The sequence below is a fragment of the Poecilia mexicana genome, unplaced genomic scaffold (assembly GCF_051168715.1).
Source record: "Poecilia mexicana isolate PSO_F unplaced genomic scaffold, ASM5116871v1 scaffold_11, whole genome shotgun sequence".
In the NCBI taxonomy this organism is placed as follows: Eukaryota; Metazoa; Chordata; class Actinopteri; order Cyprinodontiformes; family Poeciliidae; genus Poecilia; species Poecilia mexicana.
Genome location: NW_028263380.1, coordinates 2,937,282 through 2,949,297, shown reverse-complemented (window position 1 = coordinate 2,949,297; position 12,016 = coordinate 2,937,282). Strand labels below are relative to the sequence as shown.

Sequence of the window (12,016 nt, the reverse complement as noted above, 5' to 3'; positions counted from 1 at the left end):
ACTGGAGTATAACCCATAGCTCATAATTCTTTGAAACAATCAATCCTGATCTGAGTCTAGTTTTCTTAGAAGGTAATCTGAAGCAAGTACTCAACATAGCTAAAAAGAAAACACCAATCTCTCTACAGAAAAAGAGGTGGACTGCTCCTGTGGCTTGGGGGCCAATCTTTGCCTAAAGCAGAGAAGTTTAAGTATTTTAGTGTCTTGCTCATAAGTAACGGTAGGATGGAATGGGAGTTAGACAGATGGGTTGGGGTTTCTGCAGTAACGTGGGGGTAGCTTCAGTCTGTTGTGGTGAGAGAGAGCAGTGCCAAAAAGGAACGCTCTCGATTTACCAGTCGGTCTACGTTCCGACCCTTAAGTATGGCCGATATGGACGATGCCCAAAGGAACAAGATCCTGGATACAAACAGCCTAAATGTACACATTTAGGCTGGACTCAGCTTGAGACACAGGGTGAGGAGAAAGTTTGGATGGTTCAGAGAATTGATCAAGATGCGCCTGGGTGTCTCCTTTTGGACATTTTCAAGGAGACACTGGGGAAGACGCACCTCTCACTGGATGGATAATGTCTCCCGTCTGGCCTAGCTATGCTTTGGATCCCCCAGAACGCAGGATCTTGTTGGAGAGATCCATGTCTAGATGTTCTTCCTGGACCTGTTGACCTTTGACCCAAACTCAGACAAGTGGAAGACCATGGATCAACAAAAGTCTAACAGGTTTTCTTGTTTGACTTTTTTTTTTCGTTTGCTGTGTGTTGCATAAGGTGAAGAAAAAAAAAACACTTCAGTGGCATTTGATAGTTGAGCCCAATAGGCAACAGACTGAAGAAACGGTCTGTAAGGCGTTCAGTTTTAAGAAATCAATTTCCCTTAGTTATTAAGACATACAGTGTGTAGGAATGGACAATTAGAGAGATTGGACAGTGATTGTCTTCCTTTTATGTATGTAAATAAGAAGTGATGATGAAATGCAACCCACTGCAAATCCTGAGGATCAATTTCTCCAACTTTCTTGACCATATGAACGGTCATAAAAAATATTCCTAAGTCATATTCAGTTACATGGAAATGTCTCACCAATTTTACATAACAAGACTTTGACCTTCTGGGTCTTCATCCATGGAAAATTTGCATTAGACTGCACATAATCTGCTGAAGTCCACAGGAAAATATTACAAAGATAAGCAAAATCATTATAGCATTTTGCTCTTGGCAATACACTGAGCTTATGAATGCTTCACTGGTCTCCATTTAAAGGGCTGATCTTCCGTTTAGTTATGCTGATCCAGCTTTTCTTTTTAGTCAATATTTGTGTTTTCTTTTTTTTGCTTGCGCTACACAACTAAAGGCCCGGATTTTTGTAAGCACTGCATAATAATCATCCGAGCATAAAGGAACAACTACAACTGTAAGAAGTTGTGAAGCTAAGTCTCCCTGACAACACCAAGCCTCACTACACACCCAAACGAAAACATGTGCCTTCTATACAATTGGGTAGCACTGGTTAGCATACAGCGAGAACAATTAAACTCCCACTCACTATCTTCCTCCGTCTGAAAGGTGACCTCCCGGCTCTCCTTCTTGCCCTCTGGGTTGGCCAGTGCCAGCCTCACATGGACGGCCCGGAAGGGTGGCAGGTCCCTGAGGGTGAAGCGGGAGGTGTTGCGGTCCACCGACAGGCACTCCCTTACAGTGGCGTTGTTGCCCCCGCTGCTCCCCGTCGGCATGGAGTAGCGGTAGCAGAGGTACAGCGTGTACGTGTGGCAGCGTGTCAGGTTGTAGCCCAGCGGCTCCCACTGAAGGGCCAAAAGACGCGGCTGGATCTCTGTGGCTGTGAGGCCCCGCAAGGCACGCATGGGCTCTGACACGGACAGGAAGCAGAGACGTTCTGATGAAGTACTACATGAAAATGCATTGAGCTCATGAGATACAGGCATACACAGCCTTGTAAGAGTGGTGACGGGAAATCAAAAGTTTCACATTTCATCATGTAGGAAGTGCAACTGCAGTACATTTCAATGGGGTTTTATAGGCTAGAGTCCACCGACACGTGAGGTGGGAGAAATATTCTTAATGGTTTTACAAAACATTCTTAATAAATACAATGAAGCCCCTTTGACTTTATCTTTAAATATAATATAGGTTAACCCATTGTCTACTTAAATCTCCTACTTGATAAAGAGTCTTTAAACCACTTAGTCGCAATAAAAATCCAGCTCAGCTGTTCTGTAACGTCCTCTGAGGTTTTTAGGGGAAAAATCAGTGAACAAACAGCTTCTTGAAAATCACTGAACCCAGCAGAAAGGTCAGAGATGAACGTATGGAGAAGTTTTAGGCAGGTTATAGGTAGGGCCAGAAATTTTGACACGTTTTATTTGTTATTTTTTTACATACAAGAATCCAAAGCATGTTTCTGGTAGGGTTAGAGTTAACTACGACTGTTTGCTTCAAAATACCGATCTGAGTGGAAGCTAGAAAAGACTATTGTTGTGTTTAAGTTGTGCTAAAAGGAGCTAGGCTTGAATAGCTTTGAGGATAGGTTTAAACAGCATCTCAATTCTAAACACGTTGCAGCAGCACCGACGTCCCCAATGCTAATGTCAGCATCAACACATTTCCAAAGCTTTTATCGTCTTATTTTACAAATGTTTCCTGTTTAATTCAAAGTCTTTACAAAATAATGAGCAATTAAATAAATTTATGCATCAGACTTCAGCATTTTTAATAACCATTTTTTGACACAATTCACTGAGTCTGAGAAAGGAAAATACAAATGTTCATCCCAGAGGAAAGTTTTACAAGCACAGAAAAATCTAAAAGTATATTTCTACTTTCACTTGTGTTTGATAAAATTGGAAAAAATAACAAGCAAAAGGAGGCAGAAACCTGGAGCAGATGCTATGAACTCAGATTTTGTGCCTACAGATGGATAAAAACATGTCACAGAACGCTAGATTCCCAACTTGTTAAATGAATATAGTTTGACAGGAGAAGGTTGTTTGGCACGTATAAACGGACAAAGCCTAATTACAGCTGTCAAGTGTGAACATTACTATTACACATGTGGATGTCAAGTTAAATGTCCACTTTCAAGCATTAATGAGGGTATTTCTGTCCAGCAGCCTGGCCTGAATGTCCAAGAGTACTTCAGCGGTACCAAATGGAGGAATCTGAGCGAAATGCCCTTGGAATGGCAGCACAGGGATGTGGATGACTCTTAGGCAGCACTGGAGAGGCAATAGCTGCAGCCCTGCTGCGTCGCCAGACATGGATCACAAGCTAATAACACACATGAACGAGGCAATGTCAAAAAGGAGAAATCACTCCTGAAAGGACAGACACATCCCTCAAGTGTTTGCTGACTTTAAGGAGGTTTGCTCTTTCCAAGAGCACAAACCACACCAAAGAGTTTGACGCCCTGACAGCCGAGACGGCCAAAAGCGTTGCTCTTCAAAATAAAAAAAACATATTAAAGATAAAGGCAAAAATTTAGGTGCAGAAAAATAAAAGAAACAACAGTCACAATCCAGTTAAAATCAGATCTGTCACAAGCAGATAGTTCACTTTCTACTTCAGACGTCATTAGTCATCATTAAAGCCGCGCCCTGGCAGGCTCTGTCCTGTCCCCGACCGATCCGGCCCCGCGCCGACATTCTGCATGATTAGCCTAATCAGAGGGATTACCCAGAGGCAGAGGGAGCCAGGCAACCAGAAAAGAGAGGAGGAATGGAAGGACGGTGGACCGGGTGGGACGCTCCCTGTGGATCTGCTCTTTTTATCTTCAAGGCTTGTCTGCATTGCCTGGAGTGGTTTTTTTAAGAAAATGTGAAAGACTTTCAGTGCACAAACTCATACTTACCAAGAGGAGATCATGTGGGTTTTGAGCTGTAAACACTTGTTTGGACGACTTTCTACACACTGTGATTTAAACATCAAAACTGACTCAAAGTCTGTTGATATTTTGGTTCCAAGTTGCACCGTGGCCTGATTAAAATATTAGAACAAGTCTACAGAGGAAAAGAATGTAATTGCTGAAGAATCCAAGTAAATGGGAGAAAACCCAACCTGAGCTGTGAAGCGAGATTTTAATTGAGTGGAATGGCACAGGATGGCCAGGCTAAATTACTCTTTTTGATCGACTCATGTTTCCCACTAAGTAAGCCTAAAAATGACTTCTGCATATGAAGAAATACATGAATTATTTCTACATAGATTTTAACATTGGACACTGGGCTTTGGATAATTACAGAAGCGTTTTTCAAGATTATTACAGCTTTGAAGAAAAATTCTCAAATACAGGCTGAATGTTTCATATCGAACATTTTTAGTCACAGTAAAGAATCCATACAGCATTTCACTTTTAGCTCTGAGAACGGCCATCAGTTATTGACAAAAGCTAGATGGGACTGAGGAACATCTGAAATGTCAAGCTCAACGAAAGTCCGAGAAGAAAAGGAATCCATGCTGCGGTGGTGTCACAGAGGCTCCGCTGTCTTCTGCTTTAACCTGGGGCAGAAAGCATCAGACGTGAGGAATGGGATCTGACAGGATGTGGCTGAGTGGAGGCGCCGGCGTGAGCGGATCAAACCCGGTGGCAGGTGACAGGTCTGATTGAAAGAGCATCTGGCTGGCATTTTTACCAAAAATGAGCAGCAATGTGGTTGAAAGACAGATGAGTTGTAGTTAGGTGGCTCTGCTAGTGTGACATGAAGCAAAAAGGTAGAAAACATTTTGACCTTGGTGGTCTGCTTTTTCAAAGACCAGGAGAAAGATGGAAGACTTTGACTGTTCCATGTCCTTTGTCTGAATGATTAATTGTTAGGATGACTTAGACGCCTTTGTGACACAACGGCAGCAAACACAACCTAGCTGTCTGTTGTTAAAGGGACAGTAAGACTTTTTTTAACTTTACATCATGTTATAATGTTGCTCCCGCATTAAAAAAAAAAAAAAACATACTCGGAATGTTGCTTTGATTATTTCATGCATGACAGAGAAACCTACATGGCAACCACTCAGCTGTCCAAAACACCTGGGTGGACTTAGCCCCGCCTTCAAGGTGCAGCTCCTCCTCAGAGCTGCAATTTCCAAGCTTCTGCCTTACAGAGCAGCCCTCCCTCACTCAGCTCCTTCAGATTAGCCAGTAGCAACTAGTATATGGTATGATTAATGTCCCACCAAGTTGACATGCAGTGGTGATCTGGAGAGCAAAAAGACTCTTCTTTTACTTGTGATCCGTAGCCACACTGCTGCAGTAGCAACAGCAGCGTTAAGAAAATAAAACCTGATGATCTAGGGATGCAAGGCATGCTTTGATTGGATGACAAAAACTTGTCTGTGACTGGCTGGTGGTGTGTCACTCAACTTCAGTTTGGAACCAGACAGAGCTGAGCACGAGCAGAGACCGAACAGACCGAGCAAGCAGACGGAGAGTGGATCAGAGTGGAGTGTGTGTGTGTCACTCAACTTGGTGTCACAAATATCATCATGCTATATTAACAAACATCTGGTTGAACTGCACATCTGCTGAGCTCATTATAGGAGCTACTTCTCAGAGCGACGCTGCTAAAAAACCTTTTTAAAGGGTCAATAGAGGAGCCATGTTGTGATGACTTCCAATTTCAAGAAGTTAAATTATGAAATCAAATTTTCTTTAAGGCCCTGCGATGAACTGGCAACCTGTCCAGAGTGACCCTGCCTCTCGCCTGGTGACCGCTGCAGGGCACCAGCACCCCTCACAACCACACTGGGGATAAGGGTGTAAGATGATGGATGAATTGGATGGATTTCTTTAAGTCATATTTGATATATAGCATTTTTATAACAACTAAATGTAAGGAAAATACATAATTTTGCCCCTTTAAAGTTTTAACACCTTTGAAACTTTTTCACATCTTTGTCACCAACTTCACTGTTTCCTGTTGAAAAAAGTATCGATACAGCATGATGCAGCCACCACCGTGAGACATGACTGACTGATTCTCCCATCGCAGTCCTTCACAGAACAAAACTCTCTTATTAGGCGACACCTAGAAGGTGAGCTCTAGATTTTTAAGTAGGTGCATCAGAGTAAAGGGGGTTGAAGACAACCAGTCCCACACTGTTCATATTTTTATTTGTGAAAAAGCATCCACTGTGACTGCACATACCTGCACACTTGGTCCGGCTGACCAGCGGTGGGCCCGGCGCTCCGGTGCCTCCCTCCCCGGGTCGGGTCAGCAGAACGCTGATGTAGTACTCTGTGTCTGGCTCCAGGTGCCAGACCTTGTAGGTGAGCGAGCCCACCACATGGGTCTCCTTCCAGGTGGACTGGCTGGCCCGGTACTGGATCTCCCGCCGGATGACAGGTCCGTCTCCAACAATGGAGTTGGTGTTGAGCTGGATGATCAGGTAGGTGGGGCCCGCTCGCAGGAGCTGGGGGGGGGCGATGGGCGTGGGCGGGACTGAAACAGAGATGGTCATCTGGTGTGAGCTCATTAAATCTACTTCCTGTTAACTGGGCTGGTGCGCAGTGTGGAGGGAGAGTGGCCCCTCCATTATTGTGTTTTGTATTGTGTTTTTATGATGTAAAGCACTTTGAACTGCTTTGTTTCTCTGTTCCTATAATAAAAATGTATTGATATTACTGAAACATCACCAAAATTTGGCATATAGGTAAAGAAAACCCAAAATTCTTTGTCTAAGACAGATTATCACATTAGATCAATCAAAAACAGACGTCTTAAACAAATCTAAGGCTTCTAAGAAAATTTATTAATCTCCTGAAAATAAATGTTATTAATGACATAAATCTCGATATGTTGTACAGATAAAGTTCTCTCGTTCAAACGAGATGCTGTTCCTGAATTTATTTCCAAGCTCTGGCAGGTTAATGTTTCCATAGCGATGTTTAAAGCAAACACAATTGTTTAGCTTAAAGGATTTAATTTCTCTGCTCTAAAATGTACTTACTCCACTGCCCAGTAAGCTTTAAGGGTTCTTCAGGTAATCATCACTGTGGCCATTTAAACTGGAATTCTGCTGCTTAAATCCAAATATATCTATCCCAGACGACCCTTGTGCGACCCTTAACCAGGAACAATTCAGATCAGTTCACAATGCTGATTATTTCAAAGGCTCTTGTTAAAAGTGTAGTAATGAAGGCAGGGTCAGCAGAGGAGTGAATCATTCTTTATGTGCCTGTAAACCAAGTAATAAAGAAACATGAGAAAAGCAGAAAGCAACCACGAGGGAGCAAAACCCAGAGGAAAAAAAAAGAAAAATATTTTTGCGAAATCCCTTTCAGCATTATTGAAGAGGGCGATGCACTTTGTTCTGAAATGCCTCCAACAACAGAAGCAGCAACGAGAAGACTGGTATTGTTGCTGAGACAGAAGAAATTACTTCAGATGAAGAGAAACAAAACAACACAAAGAAACGTGGAGTGAATGTGTGGAATATTCTGTGATAGATGTTAGCTAAAGAGTAAAGAAACCACACTTTGAATATTGAGCTGCTTATGCTAGTAATGAGGCTAGCTTAGCTTCTGGAGCAATTCATCGTTTTAAATGCTGCATTAAATGTTTCAGCTAAACATAAACACACTGGTTTAATGCTTAGCAGAGTATATTTGTGTATCACCTTTACAATACTCTATTAGAGCTGCTTTTAGTTTTATCTTAAGTGTTGCTAGTGCCTGACTTTTTCAGCAATAACATTGAACCTCTCTGTACTGTTTTTTTTCTTGTTCTTTCTTTTAGTTATTCTTACTTTTTTGGGTTCTGTTTTTGTCTGTCTTTTTTCCCACATGCTTAATGGTTTCCCTGTCGGTAATTGTCAGGCAGTTTTGTTTATTTTGCCATTTCTTTTTGTTTGTGTCTTTCTCATTTTCTTTTGTTATTTTTGATTGTCCACATTTTTCTTTTGTTGCTGTTGTTCTTTCTTCATTCTTTTTTCTTGTTTCTTGCTGCCTATCTTTCTTCCTTCCGGAGGCGGCTAACTTCGGCCACATTGAGACAGAACCACAGCCTTCATCTTCTAGATCAGAGGTCTGAGACCTGCTGCAGCCACAAGCGGATCTGTGGCTCACTTAATATATGAAATGATTAAATAATTAAATTTTACCACTTTCTTTTGTTCTGTGTCCCAACCTCATTAATGGGAAATATGCAATGTTAAAAAAAAGAAAGAAAATCAGTTTATTGCCAAGAAACCTAAGCCATTTAAACTGGCTATCCTGTAAATACAGTAACTTAATAGTTTAAAAAGTAGATGAAAAAAAAGTCTAAACATTTTCATTCAAATCAGTGACTCACTATGAGGGGCCGTTTAGGACAAAATTTACGTTTTGTCTCTCACACACTACCAAAAAGTCTCGCATACTCCAAAAAAGTTGCCTCGCATACTCAAAAAAATTACGTTTTGTCTCTCACACACTACCAAAAAGTCTCGCATACTCAAAAAAAGTTGCCTCGCATACTCAAAAAAATTACGTTTCGTCTCTCACACACTACCAGAAACTCTCGCATACTCCAAAAAAGTTGCCTCGCATACTCAAAAAAATTACGTTTCGTCTCTCACACACTACCAGAAACTCTCGCACACTCAAAAAAAGTAGCCTCGCATACTCAAAAAAATTACGTTTCGTCTCTCACACACTACCAGAAACTCTCGCACACTCCAAAAATTACGTTTTGTCTCTCACACACTACCAGAAACTCTCGCACACTCAAAAAAAGTAGCCTCGCATACTCAAAAAAATTACGTTTTGTCTCTCACACACTACCAGAAACTCTCGCATACTCCAAAAAATTACGTTTCGTCTCTCACACACTACCAGAAACTCTCGCACACTCCAAAAAAATAGCCACGCACACTAAAAAAAATACTAAAATGTCACACACACACAAACGTTAACTTTCTCGCACACATACACTAACAGCTCGCACATTCACAAACGTTAACTGTCTCGCACACATACACTACTAACAGCTCGCACATTCACAAACGTTAACTGTCTCGCACACATACACTACTAACAGCTCGCACACACACACACACAGACGTTTATCTCTCACATACACAAGACTAAAGTTGAACACACAGTACTAAGACTCGTTTTTTGAATGTGTGAGAGCGAGACTTTTTTTGAATGTGTGAGAGCGAGACTTTTTTTGAATGTGTGAGAGTTGTCACGGAAGAGGCGGGGCATAATTTTTGGATCAAACTGCGCATGCGTAGATCCTAAACTATAATTTTCCATTTTTGACTCACTGTATGTTGTATTACTTAGTATATTTGTGTTTTTAAATATATATAAATATATTGAAACTATCTTTCAATAGCTACCTTATATTAAACTATGTTAAGGACAAATGTCAAACATAGTGCAAATATTTTGAAAACAAAGTAAAAGATCTTGCAGGTATATTAATCTCCTTCCTCCTTCATCAGAAATGAAAAATTATAAATGCACACTATGTGTTGGGAACCTGTGTTTGTTGACTGACTTTTATTTGTCAGGCTTACGAGACAAAAGCTGAAAAAAGATCGATTTTCTTCGCTTTCAAAATAACACAAAACAGCGAAAAAAGACCTCCACACCGGACCTCGTTTATTTATGTATGTATTTTTATTTTGATAGCTGCCGATTAAACTGAAAGTTACACATTGATATGATCATATGAGTAGTTTTTACCGAGAAATCGATCAGAAGCGCCGTGAAAATGGTCAGATTCACCGGATCCACGTCTCTGGCTGCAATGCGCGCTCCCGTCACAGGGGGAACAGATTTTCACGGGGGAACAGAATTTCTCACAAGACCTCTTAATAATTCCTGTAATGCTGGCACCCAGTGGACAGATTGTACTACAGCAATTTTGCTATTTTTAATCAATCAATCAAATTAATTTATTTCTATAGCACATTTAATCTACAAGAAAATTAAACGTTCTATATATATTTAAAATATATATAGCACAAATATACTAAGTAATAGAACATACAGTGAGTCAACAATCGAAACTTAAGGTTTAGGATCTACGCATGCGCAGTTTGATCCAAAAATTATGCCCCGCCTCTTCCGTGACAACTCTCACACATTCAAAAAGAGTTTCGCTCTCACACATTCAAAAAAAGTCTCGCTCTCACACATTCAAAAAACGAGTCTTAGTACTGTGTGTGTGTGTGTTCAACTTTAGTCTTGTGTATGTGAGAGATAAACGTCTGTGTGTGTGTGTGTGTGTGTGTGTGTGTGTGTGTGTGTGCGAGCTGGTAGCAGTGTATGTGAGCGAGACAGTTAACGTTTGTGAATGTGCGAGCTGTTAGTGTATGTGAGCGAGACAGTTAACGTTTGTGAATGTGCGAGCTGTTAGTGTATGTGTGCGAGACAGTTAACGTTTGTGAATGTGCGAGCTGTTAGTAGTGTATGTGTGCGAGACAGTTAACGTTTGTGAATGTGCGAGCTGTTAGTGTATGTGTGCGAGACAGTTAACGTTTGTGAATGTGTGACATTTTAGTATTTTTTTAGTGTGCGTGGCTATTTTTTTGGAGTGTGCGAGAGTTTCTGGTAGTGTGTGAGAGACAAAACGTAATTTTTGGAGTGTGCGAGAGTTTCTGGTAGTGTGTGAGAGACGAAACGTAATTTTTTTGAGTATGCGAGGCTACTTTTTTGGAGTATGCGAGACTTTTTGGTAGTGTGTGAGAGACAAAACGTAAATTTTGTCCTAAACGGCCCCTCATAACTCACAGTGATTTCCTTAGACGGCTCCGATGTTTCTGTTTATCATAGAGAACACAATGTAACGACAGCAGACCGTGATGAAGCCGTGATCGTTCTATGACATGTACATCTACTCAACTTGACAAGCTGTGTGTTTTCAGCTTTCTATGTATAAAACCAATAGAGTTAATTAAAAACAAATACATTTTGTCCCCTGCCGGTTATAATAGCTGTGTTTTAATTAGAATCAGCCGCTGATGCATCTCTAACTCAATCAGACAAGAACCGACTGTGTCGCTATGAAGCCTGGATTTACTGAAAGATCTAAGAAGTTTATTTATTTTAACTTAAAGTTTGACACTGCAGTACTTTGCAAAACTATTTCATCAGTCAATCAAGTTCATTTGTGTAGCACATTTCTGCAACACCGCAGTTCAAAGCGCTTTATATCATGAAAACATTAAAAAAGTTTATGCTTTCATAAACATATTCAGTCAACAACTGTGAAACCAGGAACATTGGAAAATGTTCAAATGTTGCCTCCCTCCTCAGAGTCAAGTTCAGATCTAAGAGTAGCATCCATAGTCATCTTCTTCAATCAAGACATGGATTTAAAACCCAGTAAAAAGTAGTGAACCAATTTAAAAATGAAAAGAAATAAAATATAAATAAATTCAATATAGCCATATGTGTCTCTTGTTGCTGTCTTTGGATAAGACCAGGCAGTCCAAGTGTTTCATATTGGATTATACAAATGATATCAGCTTTCACTCTGGATAGAATAACATACAGACAGAAAGGAAAGCCAGAGAAATCTGACACAGCTTCATTTATGTATTTGTTAAAGATGTAAAACTCATAGATAAAGAAAATTAAACCATCTATTCTCTCTATTAGAGCAAATAGATGGAAATGTGATTACTTCATATCGCACCTGTCTGATAGGCTTTTTTTCTTTTCTTTTGATGTTGTTGTAGTTTGTTGGTGTAACAGTTCAGTCATTTGATTCTGACCCAAATGTTTGGATCATATTCATCTGCATATGAATATGTTTGTGTAACTAGGTAACAAGGATCCATTCAAACTATATGCCTTGTATTTTATGTACTATTATTAAGAATGAACCCTATAAAAAAAAAAAAAAAAAAATATATATATATATATATATATATATATATATATATATATATATATATATATATATATAAAATTTTCCTGGCCTGGTCTCACATTCCTGTATAAGGATGTTTTGTTGGCGCGTCACTGCGTTTTATCGTCTCCTTGCCGTTATTCACTTCCTTCTTTCTTTCTCTTT

At 40.2% G+C, this 12,016-nt stretch overlaps 1 protein-coding gene across 1 annotated transcript in view; it reads right to left on the bottom strand.

Annotated features, from left to right (window-relative positions):
* Positions 1-12,016, bottom strand: part of LOC106928785 (receptor-type tyrosine-protein phosphatase U-like) — a 150,740-nt gene that overhangs the window by 63,650 nt on the left and 75,074 nt on the right. The window contains exons 9-10 of the mRNA XM_088009932.1: positions 6,152-6,445; positions 1,543-1,863 (exon numbers count right to left, since the gene is read on the bottom strand). Coding sequence (XP_087866058.1) covers positions 1,543-1,863; positions 6,152-6,445 — 615 coding nt within the window. The remainder of the gene's footprint in view (positions 1-1,542; positions 1,864-6,151; positions 6,446-12,016) is intronic.